Source organism: Crocodylus siamensis, chromosome 6 (genome assembly GCF_052110815.1).
Source record: "Crocodylus siamensis isolate JL-2025a chromosome 6, ASM5211081v1, whole genome shotgun sequence".
Classification (NCBI taxonomy): Eukaryota; Metazoa; Chordata; order Crocodylia; family Crocodylidae; genus Crocodylus; species Crocodylus siamensis.
This window is the reverse complement of record NC_143400.1, coordinates 59,645,140-59,666,774: the sequence shown is the minus strand read 5'-3', so window position 1 is coordinate 59,666,774 and position 21,635 is coordinate 59,645,140. Positions and strand designations below refer to the sequence as shown.

Here is a 21,635-nt window from a genome sequence, read left to right as displayed (position 1 = left end):
AGAGCTGTGACAACGAACATTGTCCTCTGCTGCCCCTTCCCTCCCCACACCTTATTTCTGGACCCAAAGAGATTGTTTCCATGCATAAGATGTGCATCTCCATTTTCCCCAGCTGGTTTGGGGTGAAAAGTGCAAAATATAGGTGAGAAAATACAGTCTTAGAGCATAGCCTTACAGTTCACTGAAGAACTTTAGTCTCATACACCGACGTCAGTGGTTAAAAAGACGGTGTGGGGGAGAATACAAAACTGAAACTAGAACATAAATTATAAAACCAACAAGCACTCACTGCATCTTTCATCCACATGAGTTGTTACCAAACCAACTTCTTTAGCAATAATGAATTTTGAAAGTATGTCTCAAAAACAAACTACCCAACAGTCAGAAAAAAGTATTCTAATTTCCACAGAATAAATCTTCTTCCAAAAAACCCAAAAAGTGTGACACAGCATACAAGACTAAGACTTTATTTTGGAGTTATTATGCAAACACCTCTATATACATTATGCAAACACAAGTGCCACTTACAACTTGATTCTCTAGTAGCAATTCCTACAACTATGTATTCATTTATATCTAGGTTGGATAGTTATAACCAGTCAGGAGTTTTTTTCTTCAAAAATAACTTATTTTTGTTGGAAAATGCAGAAGTGTTACAGGAATGTGTCAATCCAGACAAGCTTTTGAGTTGGCACCTACCTGTGCTACCTCAGGCGATTACCCATGAGGCTTGGGTTCCCCAGTTGCCTGCCAAGAGGTCCCCCTATGTAGCACAGAAGTCCAGACCGACTACATGATTTTGACACTGCAAAACACTGCAGATCCACCAGTTCATATTTGAATGTTGAACCTAATCTGGGGAGGAGGAAGTGGTGCAGGAGATTCTTTAAAAAGGCAAGGCAGAGCAGAGGGTCTGTATACCAGAAAATGCATTAGTAGCTCTACAAAGCCACTTGTAACAGAGACAGAAGCCCCACTTTTACTACCACCAAGAGCTACAAGAAAGAGGGAAAAATTACCAAACAGTTCTGACCATGCTGCACCAAAGAATCTACCTGCGTAACTTCAAAAATATCATCGTACCTAATTTAATACTGCCTGATTAGAGTGGCAACCAACGCAACCCCACAATAAAGGACACCGCTGCCCAGGTGAGGGGCAGGACCACCAACATGCACTTGGCCAATTGCAGAAAATTAGGGTTGGAAGGGACCTCAGGAGGTCATGAAGCTCAACCGCCTACTCAAAGCAGGACCATTCCCAACTAAATTATTCCAGCCAGGGCTTTGTCAAGCCAGGCCTTAAAAGCCTCCAAGGATGGAGGTTCTACTGCCTCTCTAGATAATCTATTCCAATGCTTCACCACCCTCCTAGCTAGAAAGCTTTTCCTAATATTCAACCTAAACCTCCCTTTCTGCAACTTGAGACCTTTGCTCCTTGTTCCGTCATCTGCCACCACTGAGAACAGTTTAGCTCCATACTCTTTAGAATCACCCTTCAGATAGTTGAAGGCTTCTATCGAATACCTTCTCAGTCTTCTCTCTGCCAAACTCAGTAAGCCCAGTTCCCACAACCTCACCTCAGAAGTCATAAGCCCCAGCCCCCACACCATTTTTGTTGCCCTCCACTGGACTTTCTCCACCTTGTCCACAACCTTTGTATAGTGGTGCGGGAGCGGGGGGAGGGGCACTGGCCCCACTCATGCTGCTGATTGGCTGAGGTGGTGGCCCATCAATCAGCGGTGAGGGGTAGGGCCACCACCATGGCCAGTCAGCAGCATGGGATGCGTTAGGGTTAGGGCCAGGGCCAATCAGCAGCAAGAGCCATGGCAACCACAAAAAGGCCACCATATCCTTCTTCCCTCACTGTCTGGTTCAGAACCCTGCTCCTCCTGGCTGCGCACCACCCTACCTCTAGGCACAGCCAACAGACTCGTGAGGACAAATGATTGCCATGGATTTCCACCAATGAACTGAAAAACAGAATTTTCTACAGTCCATTCCCAATTCAGAATTGGACAGGGGATAAAGAGTTTAAAAACAAGACAATCAGGTACAAAACAGAACCAATGGCCACCTACTGCTAATATAAATCTGCAGAATACATGCTCAGGTCAAAACAACAAATTACTTGGAAATGAAAAACTGAATCCCTGAAGAAAACAAGAATAAAAAAAAATGTCAAATGTAGCACATTCAAAAAGTTTTTTACTTAAAACATTTGTCATTAAATTGTATACCAATTTTGTACAAAACATCTTAAGGATGGTTCTACTAGCACTTCCCTTCACCAAATTTTAGCGATGTCATAGGAAGCAAATACAATAGTGGAAGTGACACATCAGAAAGATAATGCCGTTTGGGAAGAGATGGGGAAAAAAATGTATCTTCAGAGGAAATTTTAAACTTATACTTCCTGTTCTCCTCTCTTTCAGCATCCCTTAAGAGTATATGTTTCTTTGGGCCCCCCTAGACATGCAGGTAAAGGCATGATGGGATCTAATGTACAAACCACACAATCATGCCTTCTGTTATGCCACATGTACTACATGATCCCAGGCTCCCCCTGAACCAGCAAGAAGCAGGTTCACATGAGTAGTAGCCCCCTCAGCTGACGGGACTCCCAGCCACAGGGGCATCCCACAACGCTTGGGGCTCAGAGATCGCAGTAGCTGTAATCTCCCAGCCGTGAGGCACTCCATGCACCCCCATGGCTGGGAGACTGCAGCAGATGCAATTTCCCAACTGCAGACCCCCACCACACACTCCTAGGGCTGGGAGAGCACAGCCGCATCCCACAGCTGCCAGAACCCAGAGTTCAATAGCTGCAGACTATATAAATCCTAGCACTGCCTCATGGCTGCTGGGACCCAGTTGCACAGCTACAGGACACTGCTGAGACCCAGAATCTGCAGCTGCCAGGGGTGAGAGTTCCCTCAGCTGCAGGTCTCCCAGCTTGAGCTCCCCATAGTGCATCCCTGTGGCTGGGAGCCAAGTCAGCTAATGGGTCTCATAGCTGCAAGGGCAGACCCTACAACAGGTGCAAATTAAAGCTAGATAGCAGCCAGCTGTAAACTTATTACACATTTTCAAGCAATTTTATAGCTGGTTGGACTTCTTACAGTGCAGCTTAATTCGCCTGTGTAGCCAGTTTAAATTAATTGTACAATTAATCTGGTAATTGTGGGCTACAGGTAATGTGTAGAGGGGACCTTTGATTCTTATTCCCCGATTCCCACCTCCCTACCCCATACTGCTCATGACATGACATGACATTACCCTGTCTCTAGGCAAGTGCCCCTTCTTTCTGCCTTGCCTGGTTCTTTTATATAAGCCTCTGATGCACTGGTTTCTTTCGCCCCCTTGCCATATTTATGGCTACCTTATCTAAAAATCCATTTCTCTCTTCATGCCCTATCCTCCTCTTCACATCTCCATCAAACTCCTGTCCCTGGTCTACCCTCATCATTGCCTCTGGTTCAGTACAACTCCTAGAGCAGGGGAAGGGGGAGAAGGAGAGGGCAAAAATACAGCCTACGGGACAGACCTGGTACATCAGGCATTTTCCATCTGGCACGTGACACCCACTAACTAATTGTATGCCACCCAGCCCTTCCATCTACTAGGGTGGGAGTGAGGCACCCACATGTACACCACCCCCAACATACCCTATGGAACCTCATTCCCACCCTAGTGGGTAAAAGAGCCTGGCCAGTATGTAGCTTCTGGGCAGAGCAGCTGCTGCCACTGCTGCAGCCACCAGCGCACCTGCCCAGCTTTCCCAGTGTACTGCTTGCTCTAGGCAGCAAGTAGAGAAGCAGTAGGGATGGGGGGGCAGATGCAGCTGGGTGGAGGCAAGGAGAACGGGGCTGGGGCTGATGGCAGCATGGAGCCCAAGCGCAGGGAGTGGTGGCAGCAGCAAGAGAGAGCTCAGGTGGGTAGAGCGTGGGAAGGAGGGAGTGTGGGGACCCCTCTCCACACTCCGCCATGGTGTGTAGCTCCTGGCAACAACAGCAGCAGCAACAGGAGCAGGTGGGGGTGCTTGTGCCCTGTGCGGGTGGGTGTTAGTGCCTGGCACTGCATGACTCCAACCAATGCCACACACCACAGTGAGGAGTGCAGCCTGCATGGCCAGGCTGCCTCTATAACCAGGGCTTTGTGCACATTAAGCTCCTGCACTCGTGTGCCACTGGAGGGAAGCCGCGCATGCTGGAGCTGGTCATCTTCCCCGCCCCCTGCCACACAGGTCCCAGGGCTCCACCAGAAGCGGAGCAGAGCTTGGCCCGTTTCCCTCTGGAGTCCCAGGACCTGCGTTCCAACACATGGGGTTCCAACACATGGGGTTTCACTCCAGTAGTGTATGAGTGCAGGGGCTACCTGCGCGCAGCAGGGAGCCCCCATGACAGAAGTGGCCTGGGCTGGCAGGCTATGCTCCCCGCTGTGATGTGCAGCACTGGCTGGAGCTGTGCACCACCAGGCACCAGCACAATGCATGAGCACCCTGAGTGCTCCCACTTGCTGCTGCTGCCAGTTGGGGCTACACACCATGGAGGGAGTATGTAAAGGGTCCCCACACCTGGCACCTTCCCTCACCCCACAAATGCCACACACCTACATATATACCCCCAACATATCCTACTGCTCCCCCATACACACAGCCACACCCCCTCAGAAACCTCCTCCACCCCCACCAGACACACACCCCTACCACATCCCCTACACAATATACAAGACTAAGACTTTATTGTTATTATGCAAACCACCTCTATATACACCATGCAAATGCAAATCATAACAAAAATATTTTTGTAATGAAATTAAGTTATTGTGTTTGAATTTTAGTGAATGGTTTTTTGTCATTCTAAAATGACAGCCTTCACCTGCCCCAAAAGGGAGTCTTTCTGGGGGGGGAACAAAGGTCAGGGGTTAGAGTGGGACTTCCAGTCTCAAGATGGTGAACAGGGGGAGGGGCAAATGTCAAGGAGCCAGGCTACTCATACAGCCCTCAACAGCTCACTAAAACTTAAGCAGCCCTCCAGCTGAAATAATTGCCCACTCCTGTCCTAAACCTACATCAGTTAATAAAGGCTGTTCTCTTTCCACATTTACCAAGGTATCTTTTAAAATCATCCCCTAACTAGCATTCCCCAAAATACCAGGATGCAGTTTCCATTGGCAAGGCTTACAAAAATAAAATGCCTGATCTGCCCTGGTAAATATTAATAAGTTTCTTTGGAATTTTGATTTTTTTTCTTCAGACATTTTCATCATCTTGTAGAAATATCTACTGCCTTAAGGATAGAAAAATAAGTGCAAAAAAATGCTCTACTGGGTCAGAAAGTGGGCCTTATTTTCATCATTTGAAGCATTAGAAATTAATAGTTCAAACTCTTTTTAAGGTAACATGCAAAAGGTATCTTGAGTTAGTTTAATATTGTATTTAGTCACAATCAGTGCCAAGATGAAGATCAATTTTACAAAGTTTGACTCTTAATACATAAAAACAATCCCACCTTTAAAGAACAAAGCATCACTATTAATAAGTATACTTTCCAATATACAGCATTCAATGCCAATCTTAACAGCCAACATACAATATAAAAATCCTCACCCCTCCAACACTAGCATATATGCTGAATTTTACAAACTTGAATACACATACACCTAAAGTTAAATTTTGGTGTTCGCAGGAGTACAGTCCAACAGACTGAAAAGTAACAAGAATTTCTCATTTAGTAGACTTTTTATCCTAACATTAAGGCAGAAATACAGGGCAGTAAAGTACTTCTAAAAACACCCTTGAAAAAATGAGTCAGAATAGTGGAAAGAGAGATAAATACTGCCCTCTAGTGCATACTTTATGCATCTAAGCAGCAAATTGCTAAAAAAATAAAAGGATAACATAGATTAAATATACACATTCTACTTGGTTTTTTTAAATGTCATTATATAATCAATGCTAAATTAACATTTGGAGGTCCATTTTTATGCATAAATAACAACAGATTAGTATATTTGTGGTAGCCAGAACTAGAGGGGTTACTATCATGAGCAATAAATATATGCTCTTGGAGGCATTTGGCAATTGTCTAAGCAGTTAAAATTAGCTGATGCAAAGCTTGCAAGTTTGCAACCTGCAACTAGAATTTGTCTGTCACAATTTAACCAAAATGTTGAATCTAACTGTTTGCACTGATCATGGGACCACTGAGCCCCAAAAATAAGCAGAGCTACAAGATTAGCCGATCTAACAGGTTTTTTAAAGGTCAAGCCATAACAAGATCTGACCACCTAATATGATTAGCACATTCCAAGAAATCCAAGAATAAAAAACTTAAGGGCAGAGTCATGCTAATTTCAAACCTCAAAGTAATGTGGTATAATATGCTTATTGGGTGAACCCGAGTTTGGGCAGTAACCTTTCATGATAATTTCCAACACCTTTTGATCCAACAGGGTAACAGCTATAGGGCAAGATTGACAGTGGCTCTAAAGCCAACAGATTAGCATAAAATTAGGCATAAAGGAACGCGCATGTCAAGTGACCAGTTAGAAGGACGGGACAAAAGGACCATCGCTGTACCAAGCCTGAACCCTGGACTCCCAGCGTGAGTCAGGACTGGATCCTGACCAAGGGACCTTCCTGGTAACCCCTTGGACAGCATTGATCGGGGATGTCTGACTTAACTGGAACAAACTGGCACGCACCTGCCATAGAGAGACTACCAATAAGTTGTCAACCTCATGTGGGAACTCTCTGTCATTCTATCTGTTGTTATCATTCACTATTAGCTCTTTATTACTGTACTATCCTTTTGTTGTATTAACCTTCCTACTAACTGTTGTATGCTAAGCTATAAGTAAATTTCATAGTTTCATAGTTAGTAGGGTCAGAAGTGACCTGAGTAGATCGAGTCTGACCCCCTGCCATGGCAGGATAGAGTACTGGGGTCAAACGACCCCAGCAAGGCGATTGTCTAGCCTTGTCTTAAAGACCACCCAGGGTAGGAGCCAGCACCACTTCCCTTGGAAGTTGGTTCCAGATTCTAGCCGCTCTGACAGTGAAGTAGCGCCTCCTGATGTCTACTCTGAATTTACCCTCTGCCAGCTTGTAACCGCTATTTCTAGTCACTCCTAGTAGCACTCAGGGGAACAGGGACTCCCCCAATGCCTGCTGGTCCCCCCCCCGACTAGTTTGTAACAGGCCACTAGATGCCCCCCTTAGCCTTCTCTTGTGGAGGCCAAACAGGTTCAGGTCCCGTAGCCTTTCTTCGTAGGGCCTGCCCTGCTGCCCCTGATCATGTGAGTGGCCCTCCTCTGGACCCTCTCTATGTTGTCCACATCCCTCCTGAAGTGCGGCGCCCAGAACTGGACGCAGTACTCCAGCTGCGGCCTGGCCAGTGCCGCAGAGGAGGAGGATCACCTCCTTGGACCTGCTTGAGATGCATCTGTGGATGCATGACAAGGTGCAGTTGGCCTTCCTGACTGCATCCCTACACTGCTGGCCCATGTTCATCTTGGCATCAGTGATGACTCCAAGATCCTTTTCTGCCTTTGTACTGATGAGAAGGGAGTTCCCCAGCCTGTAGGTATGCTGCTGGTTCTTCCTCCCCAGGTGCATCAACTTGCACTTGTCAGTGTTGAAAACCATCCTATTCTTATCTGCCCACCCCTGTAACCTGTCTAGGTCCGATTGTAGCTTATTCCTCCCTTCTAGCGTGCCCACATCTCCCTACATCTTAGTGTCATCAGCAAATTTGAACAGGGTGCTTTTTACCCCCTTGTCCAAGTCACTGATGAAGATTTTGAACACTGCGGGCCCGAGGACCGAGCCCTGCAGAACCCCACTGCCCACATCCCTCCAGGTCAAAAATGACCCATCCACTACCACTCTCTGGGTGCGGCCCTCCAGCCAGTTGGTGACCCATTTAACTGTGTGAGTGTTGGCACTAAATTTGCCTTAATTCACTCCCAACTTGCCGCCTCAATCCCAAACCCAGCAGCCTCATGGCTGATACACTCTCAGCGCCTAGTCGGCCTGTGAAATATTTTAAATAAATACTTAATATATTTTCCAAAGATAATTATATTAGAAATAGAATCATAAAAGCTGCTTGGATATTTTCTCATTTCACTCCATAGAGAACACAATTATGGCAGAGACACATTAATTTATACTCTATTTTAGACTTTTCTCCATGCAAGTTAACAATTAAGACTGATTTAAACCCTAAAGTGCATATTTTAGTCTTGCTTGCAAAATTTATCTTAATATCAAGTTCTGAAACTTTGGAAATTTGTGTTATGCATGTAAAAGTCCACCTCTTTACAAAAATCTGCAAGTGTTTGCATCTGTAACATCCTGCAGTGACTTAATTATGCCGTGTGTGAAAAACATGTTTTTACCAGTCTTTAATTTTGCACTTCTTACATTTCACTCAACATCTCCTTCCTATTATGAAACAGGAAGAAAATAGGGCTGTGCGAAATCTCACTGGCTGCTTCGTTTCAACACTGTTTTGACTCATTTCAAGCTCAAAACAGCAACATCGAAACGAAAGGCTTTGAAACAGCCTCAAAATGAAATGAGGGAGTCAAAACATTTTGAAAGTTTCAAGACATTTCGAGTTTCAAAGCTGGGCTTGCCTGCAGCTAAAGAGAAACTAAAGCAAAGAGGTGGGGCAGTGGAAAGTACTGTTCCAATATTAACATGTGTAGCTGGCCAGTGACTGTTATCCTTTCCCAAGGTCCCTTCCAATCCCAATGCTCTGGGGGAGGGACAGAAAAACAGCATAAAAACCACTGTTTGAACTGAGCTTTCTCTGCATCTTCACACCTACAAGTGACACGAGTTTTGCTGTGAACAGTTTGAAGTGCAGTTTCCCAGAAACCCCTCCAATTATCTCCTTGAAAGCTGGGAGGCTTCATCAGGGGCTACCATGCCTGCAGTTTTCACCCTGCTGCACCTTAACACACACACGTGACACAAGATTTGCTTTCAAGGCTTAGGTGAAGGGGTTTCTGGAAAACTGCACCTCAATCTCCTTAAAACTTGACAGACTTCATGGTCTCAGAAGGGGCTCCCATCTCTGCAAGTTTCATCGGAATCAGACAAGAAATGACAAAGTTATAGGCGGTTGGTTATGTGCTTCCCCATTACAGCCTATGAGCAAAATGTCGAAATAGCAAAAGTTTTGACAAAACAAAATGGAACAGTGCTTTTGAAACTAAATGAAACTCTAAACAAAACACTCTCTCATAGAAATGGCAAAACAGAAGTCGAAACGGTGCTGTTTCACACAGTCCTAGAAGAAAAGAAACTCTAAATCTAATTTCTATAAAGCATTTGACACATTTTTGTGATAGCCATCCTTATCCCTCTCGTCTAATGTAAATAAATCCAATCTCATCTCTCTGTTGAGTTTCCCATAACCCTAACCCTTCTAGTCACATCTCTCAGAACCATTTGTAATTCTAAAATTTTTAAATAGGGTGGCCAATACACAACAAAGCTGTATCATTGATCGTATCAGCATTATTTTTCCTTATTATTCTTCATTTTGTTCCCTATACAACCTAACTTCTAGTTTGCTTCCACAACCACAGTTGCAGGAGTTGGATACTACTATTAAACAGTAAACAAAGGAAAACAACAACAAAAATCCTGTTTTCTTCATAAATACCTGTTACCACCATTTAAAGGAGTTTGAAGCTCTCTCCCAAACACGTGTGCTGCATTTAGCACTATTCAAATAAATCCTCATTTGCTAAATTAAAAACAAAAAACCCCCCCAAAAAACTGCATTGCAAAGGTATAACTAGCTAAAGGCTAATTCAGTGAGTTGGCAATGAAAGCAAAGTATGGCTTCCAATGGCTGTATTACTAATAATAATGCCTGAGAACTCAGCTTATCTTTCAGAACTTATGGGACCTATAAGGCTAAAAAGATACTTGAAAATATACCGTTCTCAAAATATACCACTCTCTTACGAACTACGCACATTTCATTTGGAAATCATGGACACAAATGTTACATTCCTAGCTGATCTGTTATAGCGCTTTCCTAGAGTATAACCTTACCTTAAAGCAGGGGTGGGTAAAATGGCAGGTCTGACAGGCAGCCATACTCCATTTCTCAGCAGCCCCTGCCTGTGTCACTGTGGCTGGTTTCCATGGAAACCCTGGGAGGGGCAGGGCCATGACAGTGTGGGGCTGGGGTTTCCAGGAAGACTGGCCCAAGCAGTGCTGCTGATAGGGCGCATGGCTGGACAGGGAGTTGCTCGGGGGCTGGGATTCTGTGGTGCGATCCGGAGTCGGGGCAGAGCCGCGATCCGCTGCCTGTGCACTCCTGCAAGCACTGCTTGCCATAGAAACTGGAGCCCCATGCTGTCACAGCCCCACCCTTCCAGGGTCTCCACAGAAACTGGCCACAGTGACACAGGCAGGGGCTGCTGAGAAATGGAGTCTGCCACGGGCTGGCCTGTGAGAACTTCTGGTAGGTACCATTTTACTACTGTACAATATACTCATTTTTTCTTCATCAGTTTAAATATTGGATAGTCAAAAAGCTCATTCTGCCATTTTTTTCTCACTTAAGTCCAACGTATACTACTGAAAATTATTTTTTGTCCTTCAAATCTTTAAATAAACTCTCTTCTTTGAATTTTATTTTACCTCGGAAAAATAAATGTTATAAAAAGATGATAAAATTGCCATCACAATATGCTACTCCCACAGCAGCATACTGATGGGATACCGTCACTAACTTAGCACACTACCCTACCTTTACTTCTAGTCCTGAAAAGTACCTGGTATAACCTATCTACACCTATAATGTAAACTGTTTCTTATGAAAGCTTATGCCTCTGTGAATTAGCTTGTCTATAAGGAACTGCTCTGCCTTGCCTTATTTCTACAACTGTTAGCTATTTGGGGTTCTCTGCAAAGACACTAATATTATCTAAGGATATGCCTGCAGCAGCAACTGAAGAATAATGTAGTTATATTCAAATCAGCAATCTAGCCAGTATAGTATGGAGTTACAGAGCAGCCATGCAAATGTTTACCCAGATTCTTAGGTGGATTTTTCAGCCAGCCCAAACTGCTACAGGTGCACTAGTACCAATACCAAAGTTAATTATTTTAAAGCTTGAGTGCATGCACACCACATTTTGGTCAAAGTAGTGAATGTCTAGAGTACACTGAAAATGAAATAAAATGAATCCCTCTGTAAAACTTATGAAAATTGTGTAGCACGCTCATAAAACCGTACTTCACTGGCACTGGACGCCCTGCAGTGTGCTAATGTTTCTGGCATTCATTTTGGATAGAAGAGCTATATACATTATTTCACACTGGTGAAATGTAACTAGGCAATCTCATACTTTTACTGATAAAACCTTTTTATCAAACATAGCATCTTTTATTCTCTCTGATCTCCTTCCAGGAAAATCTTTTCAGATCTATGAAAAGATTCCCAAGATGATATCCAGGCTGTACTAAAGTCAAAGAAAATTTTGTTATCGACTTTTAACGAGTTCAGGATTTCATGCTTGCTGTATTGTAAACTCAAATGATAGAATCAAATTTACATTTCAGAAGCAGTATAAAGACTGCAGTTTTGTTCTTCTAAATTTTGGACTGTTTATTTGTATGGTACAAAATAAGGAACAGCAACCCAAAAATGTCATTCCCACAGCCCAAATTCATTTCTTGGTCATGAACAGAATTACAGTAAAAGCTCCGTTAACAAGCACCTTACAAGCCAGCGTACTGGCTTGTAAGGTGAAGTGAAACTGGAAGTGCCCATTGTGGGTGGCACTTCTGGTTTTTGAGCCCCCACGGCCCAAGACAAAGCAGCCTGAGCTGCTGAGCCCCCATGGCTTGGGGGCATAACAGGCTGTGCAGGGCCCACCTCCCTGTCCAGAAGGGCCTGCAGGGCATACGGGAGGAGCAGTAACGCCCCGGATGCAGCGGGAGAAATGGCGGCCTGAACAGGCACGGATGCCTGTTCGGGCTCCTCAATTAACTGCCATATTTTGTAATCCAGCATCCCTCTTTCCCAGGGGATGCCAGATAACAGAGCTTTTACTGTAGTTAAATAGACCTTCCTTTAATTTTTATTACAAAATATTACTTAAAATTACAACCTTTTTCTTATTTTTTCCAATTAAATTGTTTTCCACTAAATTTGCATCTGTCCTCAAGATTTATAAGTATAAAAAATAAAGATTGGACTGCTCTCCTATTGACATTTAAAGTTGTTAGTATTAGATAAATATATAGGTTGTGTAAATAATCATAATTAAAAATAACTATTAATGGATTAATGTCAGAGATGTCAAGTGGGGCTCCAGCAGTGTCTGTTATGAGCTCATGGCTGTTAGCACCAGATTTATGACCCAGATACCTTGTCTGGGCAGACCCAAAACCATCAGACGGACCTTGACCTTTCCATTTGATAACAGGTGAATTTTACTGATACACAGTGACAGCAGGTAATAATGCAAACACTTCTATACCTACCAGTCCTAGAGCTGTCATCAGAGGAAAGGTACATCTAGCCAGTACGCGAGCTTCACCATGAGGTTCTCTCTTGAATGTCAGATGTCAGTAGCCCGGAGGTTGGAGGCCGAGGCCTACCCCCTCCCAGTGGGGCAGGTGAGACAGGCTGGTGGTATGCCCTCTATCCATAGCGGCCTCGGGTTCCCCTCTTTGGGACCCTTTGCTGCTCTGAACTCCCTTCTTTTGTATTCTTTTCCCCTCCTAATGACTCTTCATCTCTGGCCATCATCACCTGGTCTCTGTGAATGTCACACTGTCCATGTTCTGTCCTATCAGCAAATTCCTTTGTTTCACAAACCCAACACATGCACACATGCTAATTTGGGCTTTACCAGTGTCCTTCTAATTGAGTCCGTTTCCACAAAACTGGAAATCTCAAGGGCTCTGCAATTGGGCACAGACCTGGTGCCACCTTATTTCACACTATGGAACACTGGTGCATCTTTAATTTCACAGTCCATGTGTCTGTTTGCTACTTGCCTGTATCAGATGCAGCAGACCTTGATGAAACTGTCATAAACAGTTCCTGGAACATTGTTCTAATGCATATCTAACTTTACCTATAAGCCAGTTTCCAAAAACAAACCTCTAAATGCCATTTTCTAGCCATCAATGGCCACTTGCTATTTTAATCCTTTTGATTAATGTCTTAGATCCAGAGATACAGTGCAAATTACAGATTTGGGGATTATTCAAAAAACTGGGAGGGGATGCAGGATGGAATTCAAATTCAAAGTGATCTCGATAAAAATGAAGAACTGAGATAAGCAAAACAAATGAAATTCAAAGACAAATGTATACAAGGAACGAAAAATCAAATGCAAAAAATTCAGAAGAGAGATACCCAAGTTGGCAATAATACTGATAAAAAGGATCCAAAGTTTCTACTGCATATCAAATACAACACGAGTCAGTCAGTAATGTGATCCTGATGCAAAAACAAACAAACAATCAAGTGCATTCTAGGGCTGTATTAACAGAAGGATTGTATGCAAGACATGGAATTATAGGACAATGCAACATTCTGCTTAGGATGACTGGCGTCTCCGTCAAGATGGCGGTGGTGTTTTTCAAGAGGCTGGACAGATGTAACAGGGATGGTTCAGGAATAGCCCTTCCATAGATGCAGAATTTGCTTGGACCCTTGCTTGGCCTTCTAATTCTAATTCAGCCAGATGAGGAAGGTGGCCAATATAAAGCACTGTCAAGTGCAAAAAAAAAAAAACTACACAAAAAAGGAGAAAATATCCACATTTGCTAATGTATTTCATTTATATTCCCCTTGGGTATTTGAAATTGTAGAATCTTTCAGACTATATGATTTCCAAGCTGAGTTCTCAACAGTAGCATAATACTCAAAATTTCTTCAATTATCAGGGATATCTAGGGTATAGGTTGTAGCTGTGTTGGTCTCAGGACATAGGCAGACAAGGTTCTTTGGGTGAATATGGTATTCTTTTATTAGACCAATTTAAATAGTTGGGGGGGGAAAAATTGTCAAGTCTTCACGTTTAAAAACCCTTCGTCAGGCTGAGGAAGTCTCTACAGTTAGTGTGTGCTCTTCCTAGATGGAATGAAAAGTAAAGAAGCCAGAGGATGGGCTGGTATGGATGTAAGATAGGCAGTCAGTGAAGGTGTAAACTGAGGAGTCAGTGGGTGAGAGACAGGCTTGATAGGGGGGAGAAGGGGGATGAATGTAGCAGTTACACAGTGGGGAGGTATTTGGGGAGTCAGATGTCAGGCAGGTTATAATGTGTCATAAATCCAATGTCTATATATTTAGTCCATGATTTTTTGTATTCAGGAGGTTGATGAAGTAAATTTCACAGGTTCATCTCTGAGAGGTGTTTTGTAAGCTTCCTTTGAGGATTAGAACAGAAATTGGAGAGACAGTGGTTTTCTTGTGAGAAATGTGTCCCCCATAGGTAAATGGGTATTCTTGTCTTTGCTAGATTTCCAGTGTGCATTCATTCTGGTGCGCAGTTGTTGTTTGATCTCTTCTACGTATTTTCCATCAGGGCATTTGGTGCATTGGATGAGATATATTACTGTCATGGGATGGGGTCCCCAGGGATGGCTGTGATGCCCCTAGGGCTCCGTGACTGTTGCCCAACGGGCACCTTTTTTTCTCCTGCCATGTCTTGATGTACTTATAATAAATAGGGGTCTGCCCTCAAGTGCGTACTTGGACACGGTTCTGATGGACCGCACTGAACCCTGTGGGTACCACTCCAAAATGGACGCCTCACAGAACACCCTCAGCCTTATGGGCTAGATGTGTAGCTCCAAACCGCCCCTTTACCATGCCCCAACCCTTGCAGATGGCATTCACATCCTGTCTGTCTCTGCACCCCCTGGTGCTGATCTCTCCACAACCCTGTCTCTGCCCCACCTGGCATTGAGCTCTCCACAGCACTCGTCACTGTGCTCTCTCTGGCGCTGGGGTCTGCTTACCTCCCGTGTTGCTGCGCTCTCTCTGGCGCTGGGGTCACCACACTGTAGTGGGCCCCCAATAAGGCCTCCTCCTTCCCCAATAGCCTCAGCCCAATCCACCGGTAAAACAGCAACCTAGATATGAGCCCCCAAGCTACAACATAATATAAACAGTTTAGGGTGTGTTCTGCAAATGTCAAGCTTCCCCCCAGCACTAAGTGCCTTGTAGGCCAGGGTACCTGTTGAGCTCCTGGAGCCCCAATAGCCCTAAGTGCAGCATATCAGACAGCCAGTCTCTGGGCAATTTCTCCCTGGAGGCTACCTCCCCTTTGGCTGCTGAAAGAGAACTAACTCCTGCTGATCTCAGCCTTGGGGTTTATAGTGCCCAGGGCCCTGCCTTCTTCTGGTCAGCTAACTGGGTGCAGGTGCACGCTAATTCACTGAGCCTGTTACCATAGTAACCTGCACCTGTGGGGCTTCTGTCTGGGTCTAAGGGTCCTCTCCCTAGGCAGTTTATGCTCCTAAAGGAGCAGGCACCTCAGTGCCCTGTAACAATTACATTTCTGGAGGTGCAGCTGTAAGATCCAGGAAAGCTGACAGTTCTGTTGTGGCGGAGGTGATGTGTTGGCAGGTTTTGCATTTCTTGTCATGGCATGGTCTGGATCCATTTGGTGTGTTCTTGACCTGAGGAAGTGTGTTTCTGGTGATGTTAGCAAGGTTCGGTGCTTGTTTCAAGGCTAGGATGTGTGGTTCTAGGAAGATCTCTTTAAGAATTGGGTGCCTTTCTAGTATGGGTTGCAATTGTTTGAGGATTTTCCATATGGGTTCAAGGGAGGGATGATGTGTCATAACCAGCAGTGTGCAATTTGTGGGGGGTTTTCCTTCTGTACTGCAACAATTCTTCACAAAGTATCCGGGTGCCTCTTTCAAACATGCAATCTCTTGCTCTGGAGGAGCGTCCTTGTTGGTTGAAAGCCTTTTTAAGATTGGTGAGGTGGCAATCCTGGGTGTTCTCCTCAGTGCAAATTCGATGGTATCTTAGGGTTTAGCTGTATATCACAGCTTTCTCAGTGTGTCTAGGGCGATTACTGGTTCTGTGCAGATATGTATGTTGGCCTGCAGGTTTTTTGTATAATGTGGTCTGTATATTATCATTCTGGATACTAATCATCGCATCTAAAAAGGAGACGCTGGTGCTGGAGTATTCAAAGGATTTCTGATTTGCTGTTTGAGCGTACAGATGAGGGCCTGACTTCCACTAGACCAGTTTTACTTCAAAAAAAGGAGACTAACTCATCACGCCACCACTTGCAAAAGTGAAATGACCCCTGGCAGACAGTCTGGTCCAATGCACAGGTGACACTGGATTCTATTCTTGCATCTGCCGCTCACTGAGCAAATGACTTTAGACAAATTATTTCTTAAGAAGTGATACTGTAAGTAGTATTAGATGAGTAGAAAAAAAGCACTGTATTAATAAAAGTAAAGAATTACTTACAAATTTCAAGACTGTTGCACTGAAGAAGTAGTGCGAGAATATCTTTACCAAAAACTAGATGCTGAAGAATAAATTATATGAATGTAAAATGATCAAAAAGCCACTGAGATCCAATAGTATTGGGGTTCTCAAATTGTGGGTCGTGACCCCCTGGAGGGTCACGAGCAATTTAAAAAGGGGCCACAACCTTCCCAGGGGGGTAAGCACAGTGGCACAGGGAAGCAATGCGCGGCAGTGGCACAGAGTGGTAGATGACAGCAACAGCTGCCGTGTGCAAGCTCCCCATCTCCCGCCACCACCATCCAGAGCTCGGGGTCACAGAATCACAAAGTTTGAGAACCCTTGCAATAGTAAATCTGTTCAAGGGGATCAGTGTCTCGGAAAATAAGTAAAAGACATTGTTTTACACATATTTTCCATCAGCTCAATACTTGAAGAATAAAACAATTCTTAGAACAGGGCAATTCTTAGAATATACACTCTACAGGAGTTGTGACCAAAATATAGCTCATGGGCCAGATCTAGCCCACAGAGCCATCATCCAGCCTGCAGGGCTCTCCATGGGTCTAAGAATTTGGCAGCAGGGGAGCAGTGGCAGTGTTAACTGCCATTAATCCCAAAGCTGCAGCAATTAATGCTACTGCCACTAATCCTGATGCCATGTTTCCTGACTTGTGGGGAGATCCATGCCTAGATAACACAACTCTGCATGACAGATGTGACCCATAGGACTGACCTCCCCCAAAAAGGATGCAAATCTCACTCCCAAAAAAAGACGCAAATCAATTCCTACTTTACTGATAAACTTTACAGTCAAAACACTCAGCTAATTTAAAGTGGGAGTTCAGCTAAACAAATGATAAAAATGAGCAAATCGCATGGTAAAATTTTAGGGTCTAAAGTTTTGTTTGCTCAATATTTTATCAAACATTTAGACAACACAACATTTTTTATCCTGAGATGAAAAGGCTAAGGAGTTTGAAAGCAAACTGATGCAATAATGCTGCCATGTGGAACAAAAGAGTACAGCATTAAATGTAGCACTATCTAAAAACAGTTGTCTCAAACTTAACTAAAATTCCACAATTCATTCAAGAGTCATAGAAAAGAAAATTGAAGTAAGTCAATGTCTCAAGTTCTCAGCCTCCTAATACCTTGAAGATACTTACATGTATAGACTTACTTGCATGCTACCAGTTATGCTATTAACAAAAAAACCCCAAAACTGGTAAACAAAACGTTAACCCATATTCAGAAGTGTTTCTGTATACATGCTAAACTTGTCTTCATTTCTTTACAGTCAAATGAAATTGGGAGTTCCATATTAAGAGAAATTTTATGTACCTGTTCTTTATAAACACACAATTTTGTACAGTATTTCTCTCTTACTGGAATATTATCACCAGGAGTGACAAAGAACTTTAAATCACCAGCTGGAGTTCCTCAGCAGAGGAAATCTAAATAAAAACTAATATTTATCCACTAACATTTGTATATGACATGGGGAACATACCCATGTGTGTTTTAAATATATGTATTAATATATTACAAATTTCATCTATTTAATACATCCTTATTAGCACTCAAAATATTTTTTTTTTCCCCAAGTGAGGAATCTGTTATACCTCCCTCAAAACTAATCTTTATATACCTTTCTACTCTTCCTGCAAGTCCTCCACAACATACTACCTGTTCCTGACCAGAACATCACGCCAGGATGTGCTTGCCTGATGACATCACATTTGACATTAACCCCAGTGGAGCATACATCAGGGAAGGGGGAGCAGTGTTTAATACTTTTTCCAAAGTCATATTACATAGTTAAAATAAATGTAAAACACTGAAGGAAATGACTTGACTTAGCAAATATGCTGCTGCATAGAGAAGTATGTCCACCAAAACATCATTAGAAACCTGGATTTAAGAAATTATAAGGGTGGATAAAATTCAACAATTTAAAAGCAAAATAAGTAAAAATCTGATTTTTTTAATTTAATCGTATTATTTGATTTTTTTGTTAAGATGCTTTTTTTTAAAAAAAATCTATATAAGGGTAGTTATAATTTAAAATATGTTAAAGATCAAAGCTATCATCATGGAATAGGGATTACAGGCAGTCCTCAACTTACAACTGACTTATGACAAACAGCATTTATGACGTTTGTAAACTGACACCCTGTTTCAAGGTTCGAATTCAGATTTCACCTTTATGACGTTTGACACAGCTGCATCCAGTTGCTAAGTCTGGTGTAGTGGGGTGGAGGGAAGGGGCATGAGGGGGCAGATCAACACCCCACAGCAAGGGAGAGAGATTGGTGCAGGGAGGGGGTAGGGCAGCTCCTGCCACTGTGCCACAGGTCTGGGAGAGCATGGGGACGGGGTGGAGCACATGCCCTGGATCTGCATGGATCATGCAGAGCAAGGGCTGCGCTCCAGATGGAAGGTGCTGAGAACAAGGGCTCTGCCCTTCCGCCACTCTCCCAGCCAGGATGGGGGGCACAGGATGGAGCCACTGCACTGCCTCAGAAAAGCAGCGTGCAGCAGCAGAAACAGCCCCAGCCTCACTGGGTTTTGCTGCAGCACTTCTGGTTTCACGTGCTGAACGGCCACTGGGGGACCCCCTCTCTCCCAGCTTGATGAGCCACTGAGGCATAGGGTGAAGAATGGGGTGGGCCACCCAGGCCATGGCCTGACCAACTTTTAACACGTTAATTCAGCTAGCTATGTAATTTTAAAAATTGCTATACAGTTTTAACCAGAATGACAATTGCATGTTTGTGGGTTATATAATTAACTTGCTAAAAGTTGGTCAGGCCGTGGCCTGGGAAGCCCACTCCATTCCGGAGCCTATGCACCCAGGGACTCCCCACTTCTCAACCAGCTGCTAGGGGTACACTGACCAAAGAAGGCTGAAACATGCCCCACTTCCCTCAAGTTAAATGAATAGAGGATTGCTGGGGGTAGAATAGACCTGGCCAAAGAAGACGACTATGGGGATAAGTGCAAGGAGGGAAGGGCAGAAAAATTAAATAGAAACCTTTTGAACAGAATATTCCAGAAGCCTTGAGGGATAAGTTTCCAAGTATAGCCTTTCTCCTGATTTGAGATCTAGCGAGGGAATAGTATGATAGATTTTCCCTTCTATCATGGCAGCAGACTTGCCAGGCCATAAGAGAGACTCCGTTTGGGAATATTTTAATGAAGTTCCTCTACCCGTGGGTAAGACAGGCATGCATGCAAAATGGAAATAGTGCAACAAAGAAATGCAAGGCCTGGTTGCCTGAATGAAACATCATGAAAAGCACACTCTCTCAGGAAGAAGAGACTTTGAAGATGATGAATAGAACAATGATTAAAATTGAGGCTTCCTAACCAGTGATTTAAATTGTGACTTAAATCAAACTGATTTGATCAAATCCACCCTGGAAACTACAAAGTCCTGCTGTACAGAAATACCCTCTTACTCAGAGACGTTCAAGATGTACTTGTAGAGTAAATGACTATTTGTTAAGAATCTATAGTTCACCTTCTATAAGACTTCATGAAAAATAAAGTCCTTCCAATTCATATCTGTTATCTCAAACCTACAGCCCTTGGCAAGCAAAATTCTCAGTAAACTTCACCATGACCCATTCATTTATGCTTTACCGACAAAGCATCCAATAAAGGCACCATTTCTGGTTGGTAGTATGTCCACATATTATACTGACTATGAAAATTTACAGGAGTAATATTGTTCACTGACTTTAAAGATCCCAATACAAAATTTGAATTCATTCCCCATACTTTTCCTTCTCCATCTCAAGATTTTTAGCAAATAAAAACTTAAAGTATTCAGAAAATATTTATGTACAGTGATTTCACTACTGCTTTTTTTTGTTTGGCTACAGCCATAAATGAGAGTATCTAACTCAAGAATGCACAAAGAGGTTTTAGATTGTTCTTAAACAGTGATTAATGAAAGAACAGGGAATTAGAAGACTTAAATTAAGTAGGCATGGAAAGAACTAAAGAAAAGAATGTCTTTTTTTTTAAATGTGAAAAAAACCTTAGTTCTTCAAAATACCTATCACCCACATGGAACTACTGCAGAGAAGAACAGCCATTACTGATTTTTAAAAAGTTATTGAAGGCAGACAATGAAATAACTTACCTTTTTAAAAACTTTTCCAGAAGGCTGGATTTCATCTTCCTCTTTCAAGACTTCCCTTGTTCCCAGGAGCGTCTTGTCCTTGAATTTAGTTTTAGCATACTTGAAAACTTTGTCAAGCGTATCACATCCAGGATATAAAACTGAAGCTAAGCAATGCACGCTGTTAACAGATCTGTATGCATTACCAGGCTGGTTATTCACAGGTTTAGCTTTAATTTGCTTTGATTTTGCAATAGCTTGTCTTGAGCCAGATAGTATGTACCATGGAATATATGTTATAAGTGAATACAACAAGATTATAAAGTTTATGAAATGAAGAAGAACGGGATTTATGGTATGCTTTAGCTTCATTTTGGCTATTTCCGAAGTTTGTTAAGTCACAAGGAGAGTTGATTACATGGAGAACAATGAAGATCTGAAAGGGAAAGAAAAAGTGAAAAAAGTTAGGCTTTCAAAAGTTAGCCAATAGTCCTATTTAAATATATATTTTTATTATTAGTTTCTGATTTAAAAACTTGGAGAGGACCAGCACATCAATTTACTCATTGAATAGTTTAAGATAAACATCTACATTTTAATTTCATATTATAATATTTTTTCATGTAACATCTTGGATTAATTCCTGCCCAATTTTTCTGATAAATATAGGTACACATATAAACTAACAGCAGCTAATTTAGCCAATCATAATAACACGATATCCATGCCTAGAGCTTAACTTGCAAACTTCAACTCCTTCGCTAGTAAGCTATCAACCTTCCTAAAAGCTTGAATAGCAACCTCTGCTGCTCCCCACACATGAATTATAATAAAAACCCTAAAACCCAAAATCTAATTAATGCATAAATCTCCCAAGTCCATTAAAAGCTGTATTTGGTGGACACAGCAAAGATCTGTTCCATGGATCCCAAACCAGGTGCACTGAATTCCTTTGTAGGACCCTGTCAGCAAAGGAATGTTACTATTTTCTATATGGGAATATACTCC

General features: G+C 43.0%; 1 protein-coding gene across 7 annotated transcripts in view; it reads right to left on the bottom strand.

Annotated features, from left to right (window-relative positions):
- ACSL3 (acyl-CoA synthetase long chain family member 3) overlaps positions 1–21,635 on the bottom strand; it is a 128,778-nt gene that overhangs the window by 67,919 nt on the left and 39,224 nt on the right. For all 7 annotated transcript variants that reach the window (XM_090051792.1, XM_090051797.1, XM_090051794.1 and 4 more), the window contains one exon: positions 20,649–21,063. In XM_090051792.1, coding sequence (XP_089907918.1) covers positions 20,649–20,999 — 351 coding nt within the window. In that variant the 5' untranslated portion in view covers positions 21,000–21,063. The remainder of the gene's footprint in view (positions 1–20,648; positions 21,064–21,635) is intronic.